Source organism: Pipistrellus kuhlii, unplaced genomic scaffold (assembly GCF_014108245.1).
Source record: "Pipistrellus kuhlii isolate mPipKuh1 unplaced genomic scaffold, mPipKuh1.p scaffold_m20_p_2, whole genome shotgun sequence".
Classification (NCBI taxonomy): domain Eukaryota; kingdom Metazoa; phylum Chordata; class Mammalia; order Chiroptera; family Vespertilionidae; genus Pipistrellus; species Pipistrellus kuhlii.
Window position 1 is genome coordinate 89,545,480 of NW_023425515.1, and position 18,563 is coordinate 89,564,042.

Sequence of the window (18,563 nt, forward strand, 5' to 3'; positions counted from 1 at the left end):
CATGTACCACATGTTCATAGGAACAAAGAAAATATCTGTGCTTTGAAGTCCTACATTTTCTAGCCCCATTGTCATTCCCCCACTGTTTTCTAACAATGTTGTTTATGCCACCTTGAGAAGCAGGTTTATTGTCAGAGGCAGAACTCAGTTATTTGGTAACTTTCAGCAGTGTCTTTATCCTGAGATCCTAAAAGCACACGTCAGAAACCAGCGAATGTGTCTAGAGATTTGTCGGGATGGTCACATTCAGCAAGCCTCATGGGCAGTTGGCAGGGACCTACGAGCCACATCACAGTTTCTGAGCAGTATTCCCCTTTTTGCCTATGCTTTTTTCACACAGGATTTGATTTCTAATTGACCCAGCTACCCATTTGTTTATTCACGAAAACTTACCTAATGCCTATTATATAATCAACTAGAGGCCCAGTGCATGGATTCATGCACTGGTGGGGTGCTTGGCCTGGCCAGCTCATGGGGGAGGGGTGGCACAGAGGGAGTATCTGAGGGAGAGGCTCATGCCACTGTAGCTGCACTCACCAGCCATGAGCCCATCTGGAGCCCTTTGGTCAGCTGAGTGGCGCTCCCCCTGTGGGTGCGCACTGACCACCAGGGGGCGGCTCCTGCATTGAGCATCTTCCCCCGGTGATCACTGCGGCATCATAGCTATGGACTGGTCATCCAGTCATCAGGTCGTCCGGTCGCTTAGGGTTTTATATAGATAATCGAATCACAACAATTCAAGTTGGAGCTAAAACTGACTGGTAGAAAATAGTAGTTTTTCTGCATTTGCTATTATTATAATGATGTAAAAATATAAAATAACAGGGTTCATGTATAAGCCATAAAAGTTTTGACTCACAAAAATTTTATGAATATGATTAACTAGTAGTAAGTAGTTTTACATAGTTGTGCCTCTTCTGTATTGGACACACACACAATTAAACAATTATACAGTATATTAGAATGATATTACAACCTCTCTAGGTGGTGCAATTTATTTTTTTAAGTATAGCTTATTAAAACAAATATAGTCCATTTGGCCTTTGATTATTTCCATTTATATCAGTTGACTACTCTGATTTATGGCTTTTTTATTGATTAATTTTTAATATATCTCAATAAAATTGTATTATTCAGTTGAAACACAAAGAAGTCATATAAATAAAATAGGTTATATATTATTTAATTAGATAAATTCTAAAATTAACTTCAAAATAATCAAACTAACTCTGGCCAATGTTGATTTCCAATCAAGGGCATACACCTGGTTGCAGTTTAGATCCTTGGCCCCAGTATGGAGGCAACCAATCTATGTGTCTCTCTCACATCAGTGTTTCTCCCTCTTCCTCTCTCTCTCCCCATTCTTCCCTTCCACTCTCTCTAAAAATCAATTGAAAATATATTCAGGTAAGGATTTTTAAAAAAAACAATCATCATCACACTAAATTGATTTTACAGGTTTATTGTTAACTTTTTCAATTACCATGGACATTTAATATTATATTAGTTTTTAGGAGTATTCATAGTGGTTAGACACTTGTGGGACCCCTGAAAGCACTGGGCCCCATGTGCAGGCGCGTAGTTTTTAGGGTGACCAGCATTTGCCACATCCCCACTTCTCTTTCTCGTGCGCCTGTGTTTGTCACCGACCAGAGCCCCGTGTCACAAGGCCTGCCTTGCTAAACAGACAGCCTCCACAGCTGCCCAGCCTGTGCCGCAGTGCCGCCTGCACCCACAGGGCAGTGTGGCGGGAGGAGGCCCATGCCAAGCCGCCTGCAGATGGCGGGCCTCAGGCTCTGCTGCTTCCTCTCGCCTCAGCCAGCTGTGGGTGAGGAGAGGCTGGGCAGTCAAGTCTCCTGAAGGCCCCTTCACCACACCTCCGGCCTCCTGCCCACCTGCCAGTGTGGGTGCAAGTGCGTCTCGGAGTCTGTGCTCCTGTCATTCTCCTGGGTCCAGTGTCCAGATTTTCTTTGATTGTAAAGTATATTTTTACTTTTCTGCCTTCTAATTTAATAAATGATCTATATGAAGATAGAGAATTAAAGTCCTTCAGGGAAGTTGAAAAAAAAAAAAAACCTTAAAGAGATCCCTTATTATTACAATATTGACTCCCTAAACTATACTTTACATTTCTTTGACTATTTTGTACATCTGCCAATTTGTACAACTGCTAATTTGTACATCTTAATCCCTTCACCTTCTTCACCCAGCCCTCCAACCCCCTGCCATCTGGCAACTACAAGTTAGTTCTCTGTATCTATGAGGTTGCTTGTTTGTTTTTCTTTCTTTTTTGTTTGTTCGTTTATTTTGTTTTTAGGTTCCACATACAAGTAAAATTATATGGTATTTGTCTTCCTCTGACTTATTGATTGCACTTAACATAATACCCTCTAGTTTTATCCATGTCACAAATAGTAAAATTTAATTCTGTTTTTAAGGCTAAGCAATAGAATAATATTTAATACTAGAGGCCCAGTGCACAAATTTCATGCATTGGGGGGAAGAGGGGAAAAGGGTGTCCCTAACCCAACCTGTACCCTATCCAATCTGGGACCCCTCGAGGGACATCCAACTGCCTGTTTAGGCCAAATCCAGGTAGGGCCGGGCCTAAATGGGCAGTTGGACGTCCCTCTCACAATCCAGAACTGCTGGCTCCCAACTGCTCGCCTGCCTGCCTTCCTGATTGCCCTTACCCACTTCTGCCTGTCAGCCTGATTACCCACTAACCACTCCCCTGCCAACCTTATTGATGCTTAACTGCTCCCCTGCCAGCTTGATTGATGCCTAAACAGCTCATCTGACAGTCTGATCATCCCTAACTGACTTCCCCTTCAGATCTGGTCACCCCTAAATGCCCTCCCCTGCAGGCCTGGTCCCTCCCAACTGCCCTTCCCTGCTGGCCATCTTGTGGTGGCCATCTTTTGTCCACACGGGGGCAGGATCTTTGACCACATGGGGCAGCCATCTTGTGTGTTAGAGTAATAGTCAATTTGTATTTTACTTTTTATTAGATAGTATAGAGGCCTTGTGTATGGGTGGGACCGGCTGGTTTGCCCTGAATGGTGTACTGGATCAGGGTGGGGTTCCCTTGGAGCATGGGGCAGCCTGGACAAGGTGCCTATGGTGGTTTGCAGGCCAGCTATTCCCCCTCCCAGTGACCCAAGTAGAGGCCTTGATATCTGAGATTTATTTATCTTCTACAGTTGAAACTTTGTGTCCTTGAGTGGAGTCCAGGGACAACTCAAGCCTCCTGCTCTCTCCAGCTCAGTGGCTGCCACAATTTTTATTGGGATTTATTTATAAGTCTTTAGCAGACTCCAGGGCTGGCCAGGGCATGCTGGAAGCTTGGCTTCCTCCATTGCTGGGGGCAACCCAAGCCTCCAGCTAGCTCCAGCTTGGTGGCCAGTGCCATCTTTGTTGGAATTTATTTATCTTCTATAATTGAAACTTTGTAGCCTTGAGTGGAGGCCAGGGCCAGCCAGGCAGGGCTGGATGCTTGGCTTCCTCCATTGCCAGGGGCAACCCAAGCCTCCTGCTATCTCCAGCTCTGTAGCTGCTGCCTGCCACTGCCACTTGCCGCCACCTTTGGTAGCACTGCTGCAGAGACCAGAGATGCTCCCGCAGCTGCACCAGCTGTGATCCCAGCTTCTGGCTGAGCTGCATTGATGTTGAATTTTGTCAAATGATTTTTCTGCAACAATTGATATGATCCTGTGATTTTTGTCTTACAATATGTTAATGTGATGTATCACATTCATTGATTTGTGAATATTGTACCAGCCTTGCATCCCTGGAATAAATCAGAATTGGACATGGTGTATGATCTTTTTAATGGATTGCTGGATCCCATTTATTAACATTTTGTTCAGGATTTTTGTATGTATGTTCATCAGGGATATTGGACTATAGTTCTCTTTCTTTATGGTGACTTCCTCTGGTTTTTGGAATTAGGGTAATGCTGACCTCATAGAAAAAGCTTAGAAGTGTTCCTTCCTCTTGAATTTTTGGAATAGTTTGAGGAGGATAGGTGTTAATTCTCCTTTAAATATTTACAATAGTAAAAACTCCACAGAAATGCAGTCAAGACCAGGGCTTTTGTTTCCAGGAAGTTGTTTTTGTTTTGTTTTGTTTTGTTTTGTTTTGTTTTATTACTGCTTTAAAGTCATCAATTGTTATTGGTCTATTATTGGTCTATATAAATGATATTCAAGTTTTATGATTCTTTCTGATTAAGTTTTAGAAAGGTGCATTTTTCTAGGGATATGCCCATTTCATCCAAGTGTTCAGAATAAAATAGCTCATATATTTTTGGAATAAAGTAATTCAAAGTATATATGAACTACTTTATATATATATATATATATATATATATATATATATATATATATATATTTTTTTTTTTTTTTTTTTTTTTTTTTTTTTTTTTTAACCATCCTTTGTATTTCTCTGGGTTCAGTTGTTACTTCACTTCTTTCCATTATGATTTTTATGATTTTGTTTATTTGGGTTCCTGGTCTTTGTTTCTCAGAGAGTCTGGCTAGAGGTTTATCAATCTTATTGATCTTTTAAAAAAATAGCTCTTGGTTTTATTGATCTTTTGTATTTTTTGAGAGAGGAGGTCTCTATGTCATCTATTTCTGATCTGATCTTTATTATGTCCTTCCTTCTACTTACTCTTGGCTTTCTTTTTTGTAGTTCTCATTCTAATTATTTAAGTTGTAGTATTAGACAACTTATTACAAGTTTTTCTTGCTTTTTTGAGATAGCCTGTAGTGCTATGAACTTCCCACTTAGGACTGCTTTCACTGTGTCCTATAGATTTTGGAATGTTGTGTGTTCATTTTCATTTGTTTCCAGGATGTTTTTTATTTCTTCTTTGACCCCGTTGGTAACCCATTCATTGTTTAAGAGCATGCTACTTAGCCTCCATATATTTGGGTTTTGTTTTTAGTGTTTTTATTGTAGCTGATTTCTTACTTCATGCTATTGTGATCTGAAAAGATGCTTCATATGATTTCAATCTTTGTGAATTTGTAGAGACTTAGCTTGTACCCTAATGTGTGGCCTATCTATGAAAATATTCCAAGTGTTGTTGAGAAGAAAGTATATTTTGTAGCTTTGGGGTGAAATGTCCTAAAGATATCAACTAGTTCTCTCTCATGTGTCATTTAGGATTACTGCTTCTTTGTTTATTTTTTTTTTTTTTTATTTTTTTTTTTTTTTGTCTAAAAGATTTACTCAGTGATGTTAGTGAGGTATTAAAGTACCCTATTATGATTGTATTGCTGTCAATCTCTCCCCTGCTCTCTTCCAGATTTTTAAAAATATATTTTGATGCTCCTGTATTAGATACATATAGGCTATTGTTATATTGATCCCATTAGTATTATGGAGTGGTCTTCCTTATCTCTTGTTATGGCTTTCACTTTGAGGTCTATTTTGTCAGATATAAGTACTGCTACCCCAGCTTTTTTTTATTATTTGCATTTGCCTCAGAATATTTTTATCATTTTTCAGTCTGTTTGAGTCCTTTGTTCTGAGGTGGATCTTTTGTAGACAGCATATATACTGTAGGGGTCATGTTTTCTTATCCATTGAGCTATTCTATGTCTTTTGGTTAGAGCTTTAATCCATTTATGTTTATAGTTATTATTGATAGGCACTTGTATTGCCATTTATTCTTTATGTTTGTGTTCCTCTCCCTCTTTCTGTTTCTTCTTTCTTTTCATTAAATCTTTATTGTTCAGATTATTACAGTTTTTCCTCTTTTTTTTTCTCCCATAGCTCTTCTCCACAAGGTTCCCACCCCACCCGTTGACATTAATCCCCCCCACCAACTATCCTCATCCATAGGTGTATGTATGATTTTTGTACAGTATCTTCCTATACCCACCACACCCCTTTCCTCCAAGGATTGTCAGTCCACTCCCTTTTTATTTTCTTCTTCTTTCTCTTCTTAAAAAATATCTTTCAGCAATTCATATAATTCTGTTTTGGTGGTGATGAACTCCTTTAGCTTTTTCTTCTCTGTGAAGCTCTTTATCTGACCTTCAATTCTGAATGATACCTTTGCTGGGTAGAGTAATCTTGATTGTAGGTTCTTGCTATTCATCACTTTGAATATTTCTTGCCACTCCTGTCTGGCCTGCATAGCTTCTTGTTGAAAAATCAGTTGACAATCGTATGGATGCTCCCTGTAGGTCACTGTTTTTCTCTTGCTGCTATTAATATTCTCTCTTTGTCTTTTGATCTCGGCATTTTAATCCTCTTTGGGTTTTTTTGTTTGGGGTTCTGTGTGCTTCCTGGACTTGTAAGTCTATTTCTTTCACCAGGTGGGGGAAGTTTTCTGTTACTATTTCTTCAAATATATTTTTAGTATCTTGCTCTCTTCTTGTGGCACCCCATTATTCTGATGTTGGTATGCTTGAAGTTGTCCCAGAGACTCCTGACACTACCTTCATATTTTTAGATTCTTTTTTATTCATGCTTTTCTGGTTGAGTGTTTTTTTTTTTTGCTTCTTTGTATTTCAAAACTTTGACTTGATTTTTGTGATCCTCTAGTTTGCTATTGGATTTCTGTATATTATTCTTTATTTCAGTCAGTGTATGCTTAATTTCTAGTTGGTCCTTTTTCATATTCTTGAGGGTTTCACTGAATTTATTGGCCTTTTCTAGAAAATTCTTGAAAAACCTTATAACCATGGTTTTGAACTCTATATCCAGTACTTTGCTTTCCTCCATTTCTTTCATTTGTGACCTGTTTCTTTGTCTCCACATTTTGGCTGCTTCCCTGAGTTAATAGAGTGGCTTTGTGTGCTAGGTGTCCTATAGGTCCTAGTGGCTCAGCCTCCCCAGTTACCTGAGGTGAACACTCTTGGTGCACCCCTTTGTGGGCTGTGTGCACAGTCTTGTTTTAGTTAAGCCTTGATTGTTGTTGGTATCACTGGGATGAATTGACCTCCAGGTCATTTGGCTGTGAGGATCAGCTGTGTCTACAATGGGTGAACATCTGTGCTGGAGACACCTTTATAAGGCAAGACTAGCTTTACTGTGGCTTTGGTACTCACTGAGTCTGCCTCCTGAGTGTGTACTTTATGGATCTGAGGAATTGTAATGTGGATGGTCCTATTCTGACCCCTGGGTACACTAGCTCTTAGATCTCCAAGGAAGTGATAATTTAGCCTCTGACTAAGGCCACCCAGTAGTAGCTACAGAGAGATCATCAGATTCCTCTTCTTTGTTCGTAGGTTTTGTAGGTGCCCAGATGAGGCCCAGCTATGAAGCAACACAAGCTGGTGTGGGGCCTTGCACCTTATTTTGGATGTTCTAACAAACTCAGCTGCAGTTTGTCAGATAAGTTTAGATTTCAAAGGACCAGGCCATTCATATGCAAAAGCCTCTGTGCACAGTTTGGATGGGGTGGAGTCTCAGGGCAGAGGAAACAGCAATAGCTTCCCATCAGCTGTGCCCTAAGTAGCCTCCAGGTCTCAGTGTCCCTCGGTAATCACTGCAAGCACCTCTGAAAGAAAGCCACCCTCCTGTTCTGCCTGCTACCAGACATTCCAGTTTCTCCCCATATGAATCTGAATCCCCAGAATCTCTCCCAGAACTGGATTTCAGAGCAGTCAGGAGCTTGTGTCTCCCTGCAGATTGAAAAAGCAAGCCGCATACTCGCTCTCAGTTGGCAGCCCTCTCTGGACATGCGCCTCCATACCTCTGCATTTTACTTCTGCAGCTCCTCTGAGTCTCAGTGTGTTTTTCTCTTTTCTTCTAGTTGTAGAATTTCCACTCAGCCAGCTTTTCTGTGGTTCTGGATGATGTCTGCTTTGTCTTTTAGTTGTAGTTTTGAAGGGGTTGTTCAAGGCAGCAAGTGCAGGTGTTTACCTATGCCACCATCTTGGTTTCTCCTCTATTTCTTTTTTTTTTTTCTTTTCTTTTTTTTTTACAATAGTCCTTTTAGCCTTTCTTACATTGCTGGTTTTGTGGTAATAAACTCCTTTCTTTCTTTCTTTCTTTCTTTCTTTCTTTCTTTCTTTCTTTCTTTATTATTTATTTTTTATTTACTTGTGTGTGTGTGTGTCTGTGAAGCTCCTGGTTTCACTTTCAATGATAGCCTTGCTAAATAGACTAGTATTGGATTTAATCTCTTGCTTTTCATCACTTTGTACACTTCATGTCATGCCCTTCTGGCCTGATGTGTTTCTATTGAGAAATAAGTTGATAGTAGACTAATGGGAGATCCCTTGTAGGTGATGTTCTGATTCTCTCTTGCTGCCTTTAAGATTTTCTTTATCTCTTATATTTGCCAATTTAATTATAATGTGTCTTGATGTAGGTCTTTTTTGGGGTTCATCTTGATTGGGACTCTCTCATTTTGGCTATCTTTCTGAATTTCTTTATATATAATTGATAGATCTGCTACTTCTCCCAGTCTTGGCAAAGTGGCCTTATATAGTAGTATCCTATCTGGCCCAAAGTCTCATTGCTCCAGGTCACCTGTGCTGAGTTCTCTAGGGGTGTCTTTTGTGTGGATTATATGTGCTCTCCTGTTGGAGTTCACCTTAATTGCTTTTGGCCCTTCAGTTGGTGGAACTGACCCTCAGATTGACTGGCTGTGAGGACTGATTATGACAATAGCAGAAAAGCTATTGTGTGAGATGACCGCAAAGAATGGGATTTGCTTTAGCAGGTCTCTGGCGCCTGACAAACTCACCTTTTGCATGCATTGTTTGTGGTTTTATTAGGTAGTGCTTTGGTGTGATCTAATGCTGGCCACTGGGTATGTTGGTACTGGGACCTTTGTGGAAAGGCTCTGGTGAAGGCTAAGATTAGCTGCTGCCTATATCTGGCCTGGGGTCATCTGGTAAGAGTTGTAAACTTATCTGTAGTTGGTGGCTGCCTGTGCTGGGCTTGGAAGTGACTGAGGCCTGCTTCTACTGGTGCCAGAGTTACACTTGCCAAGAGTTACAGGACTGCTTGTTTGGGGTTTTGAATCTTTAAGAGATTTTTTAAAAGTCTATATTTTAGAACCAGATAATTGCTATAGAACATCTGTGCTTTAGGTAAATTAATCTCTGAAAAAAGTTTGGACAAGGTGGTTAAATTGGGTCAGTATCACCAGTTTGGGGCAAGAATGGCTTTAGCCAGATTAATGGAGACACAGATTTGGTGTTCACTTGCACCTGCCAGCTGTGTGGGGTGGGGTCAACAAAAACAATGGCATTTACCAGCACTTTAGTTCAGAGAGAGCTACCCCTCCAGCCCTCACCCTGAAGCCAGACAATTCAGTTCCTCTCCTTGTGACCCAGGCTTTTTTGAGCTGCTGCCCCATCTCTAGAATTTAGGTCTAGTGTTTGTAGATGCCTGGATTCAAAGCAGCCCTGTCTCACCTGCCTGGGTCCACAGCAGCCCTATCTCATATGGATGGAGACCCTGCTGGCTTTCACAGCCAGCTGTTTGGGGAATTCTCTTTGTCACACTGGTACTCCAGGCTAGGGAACCCAGTTTGGGACTGCTACCTCTTGCTCCTCAGTGGGGACCTATGCAGCCAAGATATCCCTCCTGATTCTCAAACACTGCATGTGGATGTAAGACCTGCCTGTTTCACATCTCCGTCTCGACATTGCTTATTCATTATATCCTTAGTTATAAGAGTTCTGTTCAGCCAATCTTCACATAGTTCTCATGGGTGGCTGTTCTATAATTTAATTGTAATTTAAATTGGTCATGCGAGGGGGTGAGCACAGCATTTGCCCATTTCATCATCTTGACCTAAAATCTTCAGGCTACATTTGTGAGGGAACTTTTAAAGACCTTGTTGAGTTGATTCTGTGACCTATGCCAAGTAGACATTCTTAAGGATAAAGATTTTAAACACCTCATCTCTCCACTCTCTTTGTATCTGATCCAGAATTTCATGTCTTCAAAGCAGCCTGGAGTAACATATTTTGTGAATAATAGCTATTTGTTCTCTTTTGCTGACCAGATAATTGCTATAGTACATCTGTACTTCTTTATGGGCCTCTGGGAAATACATATTTCTCTTCTTCTATTTTTTGATCTATGATCTCCACAAATTAAAAAAAAATATATATGATTAAAATATTCCTAGAAGATTATAAACTTGAGTATCAGAGGAGTTTATTTTTCCCTCACCAGCAAAACAAGCTTCAAGTTTTCCTTCCCTTGTTAACCTTTACCTTGAAAAACAAACAAACAAAGTAAAAGTGTAAGGAATTAAGATATTGAAGATGATAATTTAACATGAAAACCTAACAGCGTTTTATAAGTTTATGTCTTCGAGTTATCCTTGGAAGTTTCTATCACTCATGGCAAGGAAGTTTTATTTGGAGGGTTATGGAGTCACTTAATGTGCTCCGAGACAAGGTGGCTACTGTTTGTGATCAAGAGGCCTGATGCAACCAAAAGACTAAACAGGATATTTGCTCCTGGTAACATATGTATAATGCTTTTTTTCCCCCCTTCATTTTATATGTAATTAATGTAATTGACTGAGACTCAAACATTTGCCAAGTTATTGGGGGGAAGGGAGATGGAGGAGGGATTGGAAAAGTGAAACTACCTAACAGTATGTGGTTTTAAGAATTTGGAAAATTTGTGAGCAAATGTCAGAGGTGAGAGAGAAGGTGTCTCTGTGTCTGGAGACAGAGGCGTTGGAGTGAAGGGCTGTAGCAAAAACTGAAGGAGCTCTTTTCAACAACTGTCAGACAATAGAGGTGCCAGCAGACTCATTGTGAAACCAATGAGTCATAGAAGGTATTATGGGCTGAACTATGCCCCCTCCCCAAATTCATATGCTAAACTCCTAACCCTCAGTATCTTAGAATGTGACTGTATTTGGAGATAGGGCCTTTAGAGGTAACTAAATTAAAATAAATTTAATGGGGTGGACCCTACTCCAATCTGAATGGTGTGCTTATAAGAAGAAATTTAGAGACACTATGCACAAAGGAAAGACCATGAGAACACAGCAAGAAAGTGGCTATTTGCCAAGCCTGTGTGACCCAGTAGTTGAGCTTCCACCCATGCACCAAAAAGTCATGGGTTTGATTCCTTGTCAGAGCACATACCTGGTTGCAGGCTCGATCCCCAGCAGGGAGTGTGCAGGAGGCAAACAATTGATGTTGCTGTTTCTCTCTCATCAATACTTCTATTTCTCTCTCCATTCCTCTCTCTAAAAATCACTAAAAACAAATTATAAAAAGAAAAAAAAAGGCTATCAATAACTCAAAATAGAGGCCTTAGAGAAAACCAAACCTGCTGATACCTCTTAGACTTCTAGCCTACAGAACTTGAGAAAATGTATGTGTTTGGGCCACTCTGTCTGTGGTATTTTGTTAAGGCATCCCCAGAAATTCCCCCTGATAAAGAGGAATTCAGAAGCTTAGAGACTAAGTTAATAGATTGGTTTAAAACATACATAAAAGAAATCTTGGGAGCATTCAGACATAAGTGAGAGATCTGAGGCCAGGAATTCCTGGACTGGACAGGCAAAAAGGACAATGCCAAGGACATTTATATTATTTACTCTGAAAATAATACTTGTGAGTACACTAACATTTATTAAACTGTGGAGAAACACATACTATAGTGGTTAAAAATATGGACACATGAGCCATGCTTTTTAGCTTGCAATTCTGGTTTTGTTCATGATCCTAAGTAAGTTAGTTAACGTTTCTGTGCCTCAGTTTCTTCATCAGTTGATATAACAAGACCAATCACATACAGTTCTTGTAATAATTAAATGAATATTAATATAGTAATTTATGTGTTAGCTATCGTTATTTTTATTATCATTGTAAACAGATACTAATCAAAGTATTGAATCAATCTTCACAAAAATTCTTAAGTAACTGAAACATGGTGAGGTAAATTTAATTACTGATGATAATACCATCAGTAGTAGTGGACCTAAGATTTGTCCTTAAATATTATGGACCCGTAGATTATTATGCTCAATAGGAACAAAATATTTATGTACAAAGCATCATAAAAATGCTAAATAGACCCCTAGACAGAAGGTGTATTTGTGTTTATAAGATTTGTATTAATCCAAGTGACTTTTCCAAGTAACAAATTTACAATTACAATTTTAAAATATTTATTTATTTTATCATTGCCATCTGAGAAGTGGAGAAGGTTTAGACTGCGCTCCTCTTCTTTCTAAAGACATATTATCTATTAACTAGAAGCCTGGTGCACAAATTCATGCATGGGTTAGGTCTGGTGGCGGGGACCAATTGGGGATGGGGCTGGCCAGATCCCAGCAGCAAGCTAACCTACCAGTTGGAGCATCTGCCCCCTGGTGGCCATTGTCTCTCTCTAAAAATTGACTGTCTGCCCCCTGGTGGTTAGTGCACATCATAGTCAGCAGTTGAGCAGCCTTAGCATATCATTAGTAAATTACACTTCTATTGGTTGAAGGGATGACCAGACAATCAGATACTTAGCATATTAGGCTTTTATTATATAGGATAAGTAATTAAGGGAAACATCAGATGATAAACAGTTGGTTGAGGTAAACAGAAATAAACAGCTTTTAGAATATAGTCAGAATGATTTGCCATATGCATTTTTTAAATTTTTGTACATTTTTTATTCTTAAAAAAATTTTTAAGAAGTAGAAATATCTGAATCCCAGATTGAACAGTACATTCTAAAAGAAATACTGATTATACTGTTCCCATTTACAACTTCCTTATTTCACAAACAAGTAGTTACAATTGATGTAAGAAGGCATGCTATATTTCCTCTGGTTTACAGGTACATGGATTGAGAAATACCTCCTCATTTTCTTTAAGTATAATATCATACTTGCAGAGTGGGGGTCTGTGAGAGAGAAAAAGAGAAAGAAAAAAATTTCTTGGTAAAACAACAAAGTTTCTTTCTCATAAATATTAGATTATGTTATGCATTTAACTAACTAGTTCTCCAAATGTTGGGAGTTGGAACACACCTACATCATGATCTCCATTCTCATTGGGCTATACTGGGATGAAGTAGACACAGTGTGGGTGGGGGCTGGGCAGGGAGATTCTGTGTGTTTCTACTTCTCTCTTTGCTGCTTCATTGGAATATTTATAATGTATGGTAGATGATATATGATACTCAAATAACTGAATAATTGAAAACTTAACTCATCTCAGTAGTCAGGCCACCTCATGTATCATTGATCATCACTGTGGAAGAGTTAGGTTGAAAAGCATAGACAAATGCTGAAAAATAATTTAATCAATTTTCTTTGTCACCTACTCAAGTGGAAATAATAATGTGTAAACTATTCTATATCTTGGAGAGTTTGTATAATTGATATTTGAAGATTTTTGAGAAGTCGAGTAAACCAGGCATCTTGTCTAATTATATTCTTGCTAATATCTTGAAAACCTTCAAAAAAGTAATTAACTAGAATAAGACAAGATTGGCAAAGGTTCAGAAATGTAGCTAAAGAAAGAAATGGTAGCAATAAATAGAAATTTTCTGTATTAGCAATAGAATGTGATCAAGGAAAAAAGGGTAACTCAACTTCATAGGTGCTGGTAGTTCACCTTTATTGTTCATTTTCATTTATCTAGTTCAAGAGACACACTGCTCCCTGTCTTCTTCTAGCTTAGTTAAAGACATCATTGAATAAAGTTTTAAAATATTCAACAGAAAGGTTAAATTATTCCATTTTTAAATAAAACTATTTTCTATTTCTCTAATATATTTGGAAATGATAAAATATAGGCATTCATATCTACAATAATTATAAAAGCTGATATACAATACTACAGTATTTTACATTTAAAATAATAAAAGTATGTTTAAACTTTATTGTTAACTAGAGGCCCGATGCACATAATCCGTGCAAGAGTAGGCCTTCGCAGCCAGGGTGGCTGCCTCGATCCCACAGCAGCAGCCCTGGCTTCATCCAAAAGGTCATCCATATGGTTGTCTGGAAGGATGTCCAGATGGTCGTTCTACTGTTCTGCCATTTGGCCATTTGCATATTTCACTTTTATTATTAGAGACTACAGACCAGTGCATGCAATTCATGCACTCATGGAGGGGGGGTTTCTTCAGCCTGGCCTGTGCCCTCTCACAGTTCAGGAGCCCTCATGGATATCCAACTGATGGCTTAGGCCCACGGGGAGTGGGCTTAAGCTGTTAGTTGGACATCCTTAGTGCTGCTGCAGAGGTGGGAGAGGCTCCCGCCACCACCCCTGCACTTGCCAGCCATGAGCCTGGCTTCTGGCTGAGTGGTGCTCCCCATGTGGGAGCGCACTGACCTCTAGCAGGCAGCCCCTTCATTGAGTGTCTTCCCCCTGGTAGTCAGTGTGTGTCATAGCAAACGGTCATTCCACCATTTGGTCAATTTGCATATTACCTTTTATTAGATAGAATAATATAGGAGTAAGTGTAAAATACTTTAATCTCATAAGGTTTTTTTTAGATTTAGCAAAAAATAATTTTATTACATTACTAGAGGCCTGATGCATAAAAATTTGTGTAAGAGTAGACCTTTCTTCCCCCCAGCTGCCAGCACTGGCTTCCCTCTTGCACCCAGGACCCGGGCTTCACTACAGCTGCTGGCAGGCACCTGGGACCCGGGTTTCTCTTGCAGCCCTGGTTTCATCCGGAAGGTTATCCAGAAAGACGTCTGGTCTAATTAGAAATTATGCTTTTATTATTATAGATTAGAGATCATAATATAATTGAAAAATCAGATTCATCCTTTTTCCATTATTAAGAATTAAGTAGACAATGACTTAACCACTTCCCCAGTCAAATTTATCTATACTTATATCAATTATTTATCCTGCTACATCCTTTATTCACTGAATGTGCCTTCAGTATTTTGGATCTCCTCTACCTCATTTTTTTTTTTTTAAGTTCACATGTGACTAAACGTTGTTGTTGTTTTTTTTGTGTTTTTTTAATAATTTTAATAGAGAGATAGATACAGAAAGACAGAGAGAGAAAAACATCAATGTGATATAGAAACAGTGATCAGTTACCTCCAGTACATGCTCTGTTTGGGCTTCAAACCCACAACCTAGGTAGGTGCCTTGACTGGGAATCAAACCTGCAACCTTTTCTTGTACAAGATGATACTCCAACCAACTTAATCACCCAGCCAGGGCTACACCTCATTTTTTAACTTACCATACTAGGACAAATATGTCATTAAATTTACTAATGGATAAATTACCTCAGTCATTAAGTGATTCTGCTATTCACATATTTATAATATTAGAATTACCAAGAATGCAAAGAAGCAAGAAAATAGAGCCACATGATGGTCAATTAATTGAAACTAACCCAGAAGTAGCACAAATATAAGAAACAATAGGCAAGGACATTAAAAGAATTATTATAACTGTATTCCATGCATTCAAATAGTTAAGTAGAGGCATTAAAGATTTAAAAAGTCAACCCAAATCCAATTTCTAGAGGTGAAAATTATAATCTCTGATATAAAAAGTACCCTGGATGAGATTCATATCTGATTAGACATTCTAGAAAAAAAGAATAGTGGTCTTAAAGATACTGCAACAAAATATATTCAAAATGAAGTAAAAAAGGAACCAAATTTAAAAATTATCAGACTATCAGTGAGCTGTGGGATAATTTCAACAGCCTAATAAACTTGAAATAGTCACCGAAGGGAGAGAGAAAGGACACAGAAAAATATATTTCAAAAAATAGTGACAAATTTTAATAAAACTTGATAAAATCTATAAGATCATACACCCAAGAGGTCAAAAACTCAAAAGGCAAGAGGTATGAGTAAAATTACATGTCACATAATCAAACTCTTTATTAGTGATGAGAAAATCTTAAAACTAGCCAGAGGGGGAAAAAGGCATATTTTCTTCATGGGAACAAAGGAAGGATAGTAAGAAATTTCTCATTAGAATAAATTCATGGTAGCAGACAGCACAGCAAGATCTTTAAAGTCAAAGTAAAAAATATATATATCAAACTAGAATTATATAACCAGGTAAATTATCTTTTAAAAGAAGGCATTAAAACTTTTTTAGACAAAAGTCTGAAAAAAAAATTAACAACCAGCAGACCCATACTACAAAAAAAATTTAAAGGAAATCCTTTAGTCAAAATATAATTTATACCACATGAAAGTATACATCCACATAAGGTTTAGAAGTACACTAGAAAAGATAACTAGGTGGATAAATATATGAGTTTTCCTAATTATTTATATTATTTTAATAGTTTTACTCTTTAAAAATATGACACTTTGCATTTTGGAATTTTTAGCATATGTACAAGTAAAATGTATGCCAACAACAAAACAAAAGCTAGAATGGAAGAAATGGAATTACATTATTATACAGTTTTTATGCTACACATTAAGTGATAAAATTCACTTGAAGGTAGACTGCAATAAACCTTTAAAATAATTTTTAAAGTGTTATATATAATAAACTTACAAAAGAGAAAATGGAAGCATAAGGCACTCAATGTACACAATAGAAGGCAGACAATGAGAAAAATGGAAACAAAGAACAGATAGGAAAACACTAAAACAAAATATTCAATAGCAAGATGATAAATTGAAACCAACCACTTTAATAATCATATTAAGTTAAAAGATGTTAATACCCTTAATAAAGTGTCAGAGGTCATCAACATAATTTGACATTAGAGAAATGCAAATTAAAAACACAAAGAGATATCTCAATACCTATTAGAATAGTGAAAACAGAAACAAAACAATAAACCTGGCAAATGTATAGTTTTGGGTGCAGGAGAACAGTGAAATTCTGATGTGTCAGTGGGAATGCAAAATTTACAATCACTTAAAAAAAGCAATCTGGAAGTTTCTTATAAAGACAAACATATACTTAAAATATGACCCAGCAATCTCATTGATATATATTTATTCAGCAGAAATAAAAACTTATGTTCACATGAAAATCTGCATGCAAATATTTATGTTGGCATTATTCAGAGACAAATATCAAAAACTGTGAATAAACCATGGTGAATGGTGAATGGATAAATGAACTCTGGCATAACCATAATAAAGTGCTATTCATCCAAAATTTCCATTGATATCAGAAACAATATGGGTACATTTTAAACGTATGAAGCTAAGTGAAAGAAGCCATACTTAAAAGGCTACAACTATCTGATTCCATTTATATAAGGTCTTGAAAAAGGCAAAACCAGGTACAGTGATTGCCAGGGAGAAGGAGAGGTGAATGATGTTGAAAACAAAACAAAACAAACAAACAAACAAACAAACAAACAAAAAACAGAACAAGGCAGTTTCTGAGAATGATGGAAATGCTCTGGGTCATGATGGTGGTGGTGGTTATATGACTATGAATTTGCCAAACTCATAGAACTCTATGCCTAAAAGAGTACATTTTACTGTGACATTTTTAAAGGTAGCTTTAGTCCATCTTGGGAAGTCATGCCATGTCCCTCCACTATGAACATCTTTCTCAGTCCCTTCATTCGAAGGCGCTGCTCTATTGGAAAAACCTAGAGGAGAATTATGTTGCAGTCTCTATCAGAGTCTATTGCAGGGAGATAATTACTGGTTGAGTGCTTAGCAGTTTAATCTGTACCATAAGGCCTCGCATTTTTATTATTCATGTTCCCAATAATTTGGCAGTGCTAATCCTCATTAATTGCACATTATCTGTTTGGACAGATCTAAATAGGAAAAGCAACTAAATGGTTATGACAATTATCTAGGTAATTAAACCTAAAGCATACATTTTGTCTAAGCATCTGTTAGTATCTCCAGCCAGCAGTGCTAAACACTACAATGCATTTCCATTGTGTTTTATTCCCTGAGTAGAAAATAATTGTACTTACATTTTGTAAATTTAGTAAATATTCATAGTCTAGTTACATTAAAATTACAATTAATGGCCGAAACCGGTTTGGCTCAATGGTAGAGCGTCGGTCTGCGGACTGAAAGGTCCCAGGTTCGATTCCGGTCAAGGGCATGTACGTTGGTTGCGGGCACATCCCCGGTAGGGGGTGTGCAAGAGGCAGCTGGTTGATGTTTCTCTCTCATCGATGTTTCTAGCTCTCTATCTCTCTCCCTTCCTCTCTGTAAAAAATCAATAAAATATATTTAAAATTACAATTAAAGCTATCCTTTTTGCTGTGGCAAATACCTATGACTTCACCTAATGAATGAGTTGTATATAATGTCTCTATATAACCCATAATTAACAAGATAATGAGTCAGATATAACAGTGGTCACATCTGTCTGCCTTTCCTTTCCCCTTATAATAAGTCACTTAAAAAAGAGAAGTGCTCAGAGAGCAATGGCTGTCTGTAAACTCACCAACTTTCTGTATCAGAGAGAGCATCATGAAGTGAAGGGGAAGATTTGAAAAGGTTCTCCCACCTTGATATTTCTTCTATGAATATAAAACAAGGGAAGAGTTCAAATGCATGTCTACGTATAGCCAGTGTTTCTGATAAGCAAACATTGAGAAAAAATGAAGTATCCAACAATAAAGAGAAAACTAAGTTGAGTATTCTACAAAAGATGGCAGCAGTTGGCTTACAG

General features: G+C 38.0%; 1 protein-coding gene across 1 annotated transcript in view; it reads right to left on the bottom strand.

Moving 5' to 3' along the window:
- Positions 1-12,466: 12,466 nt before the first annotated feature.
- Positions 12,467-18,563, bottom strand: part of LIPI (lipase I) — a 32,493-nt gene continuing 26,396 nt past the window's right edge. Inside the window, exon 9 of the mRNA XM_045585205.1 lies at positions 12,467-12,849. Within this exon, the coding sequence (XP_045441161.1) occupies positions 12,762-12,849 (88 nt within the window). The 3' untranslated portion in view covers positions 12,467-12,761. The remainder of the gene's footprint in view (positions 12,850-18,563) is intronic.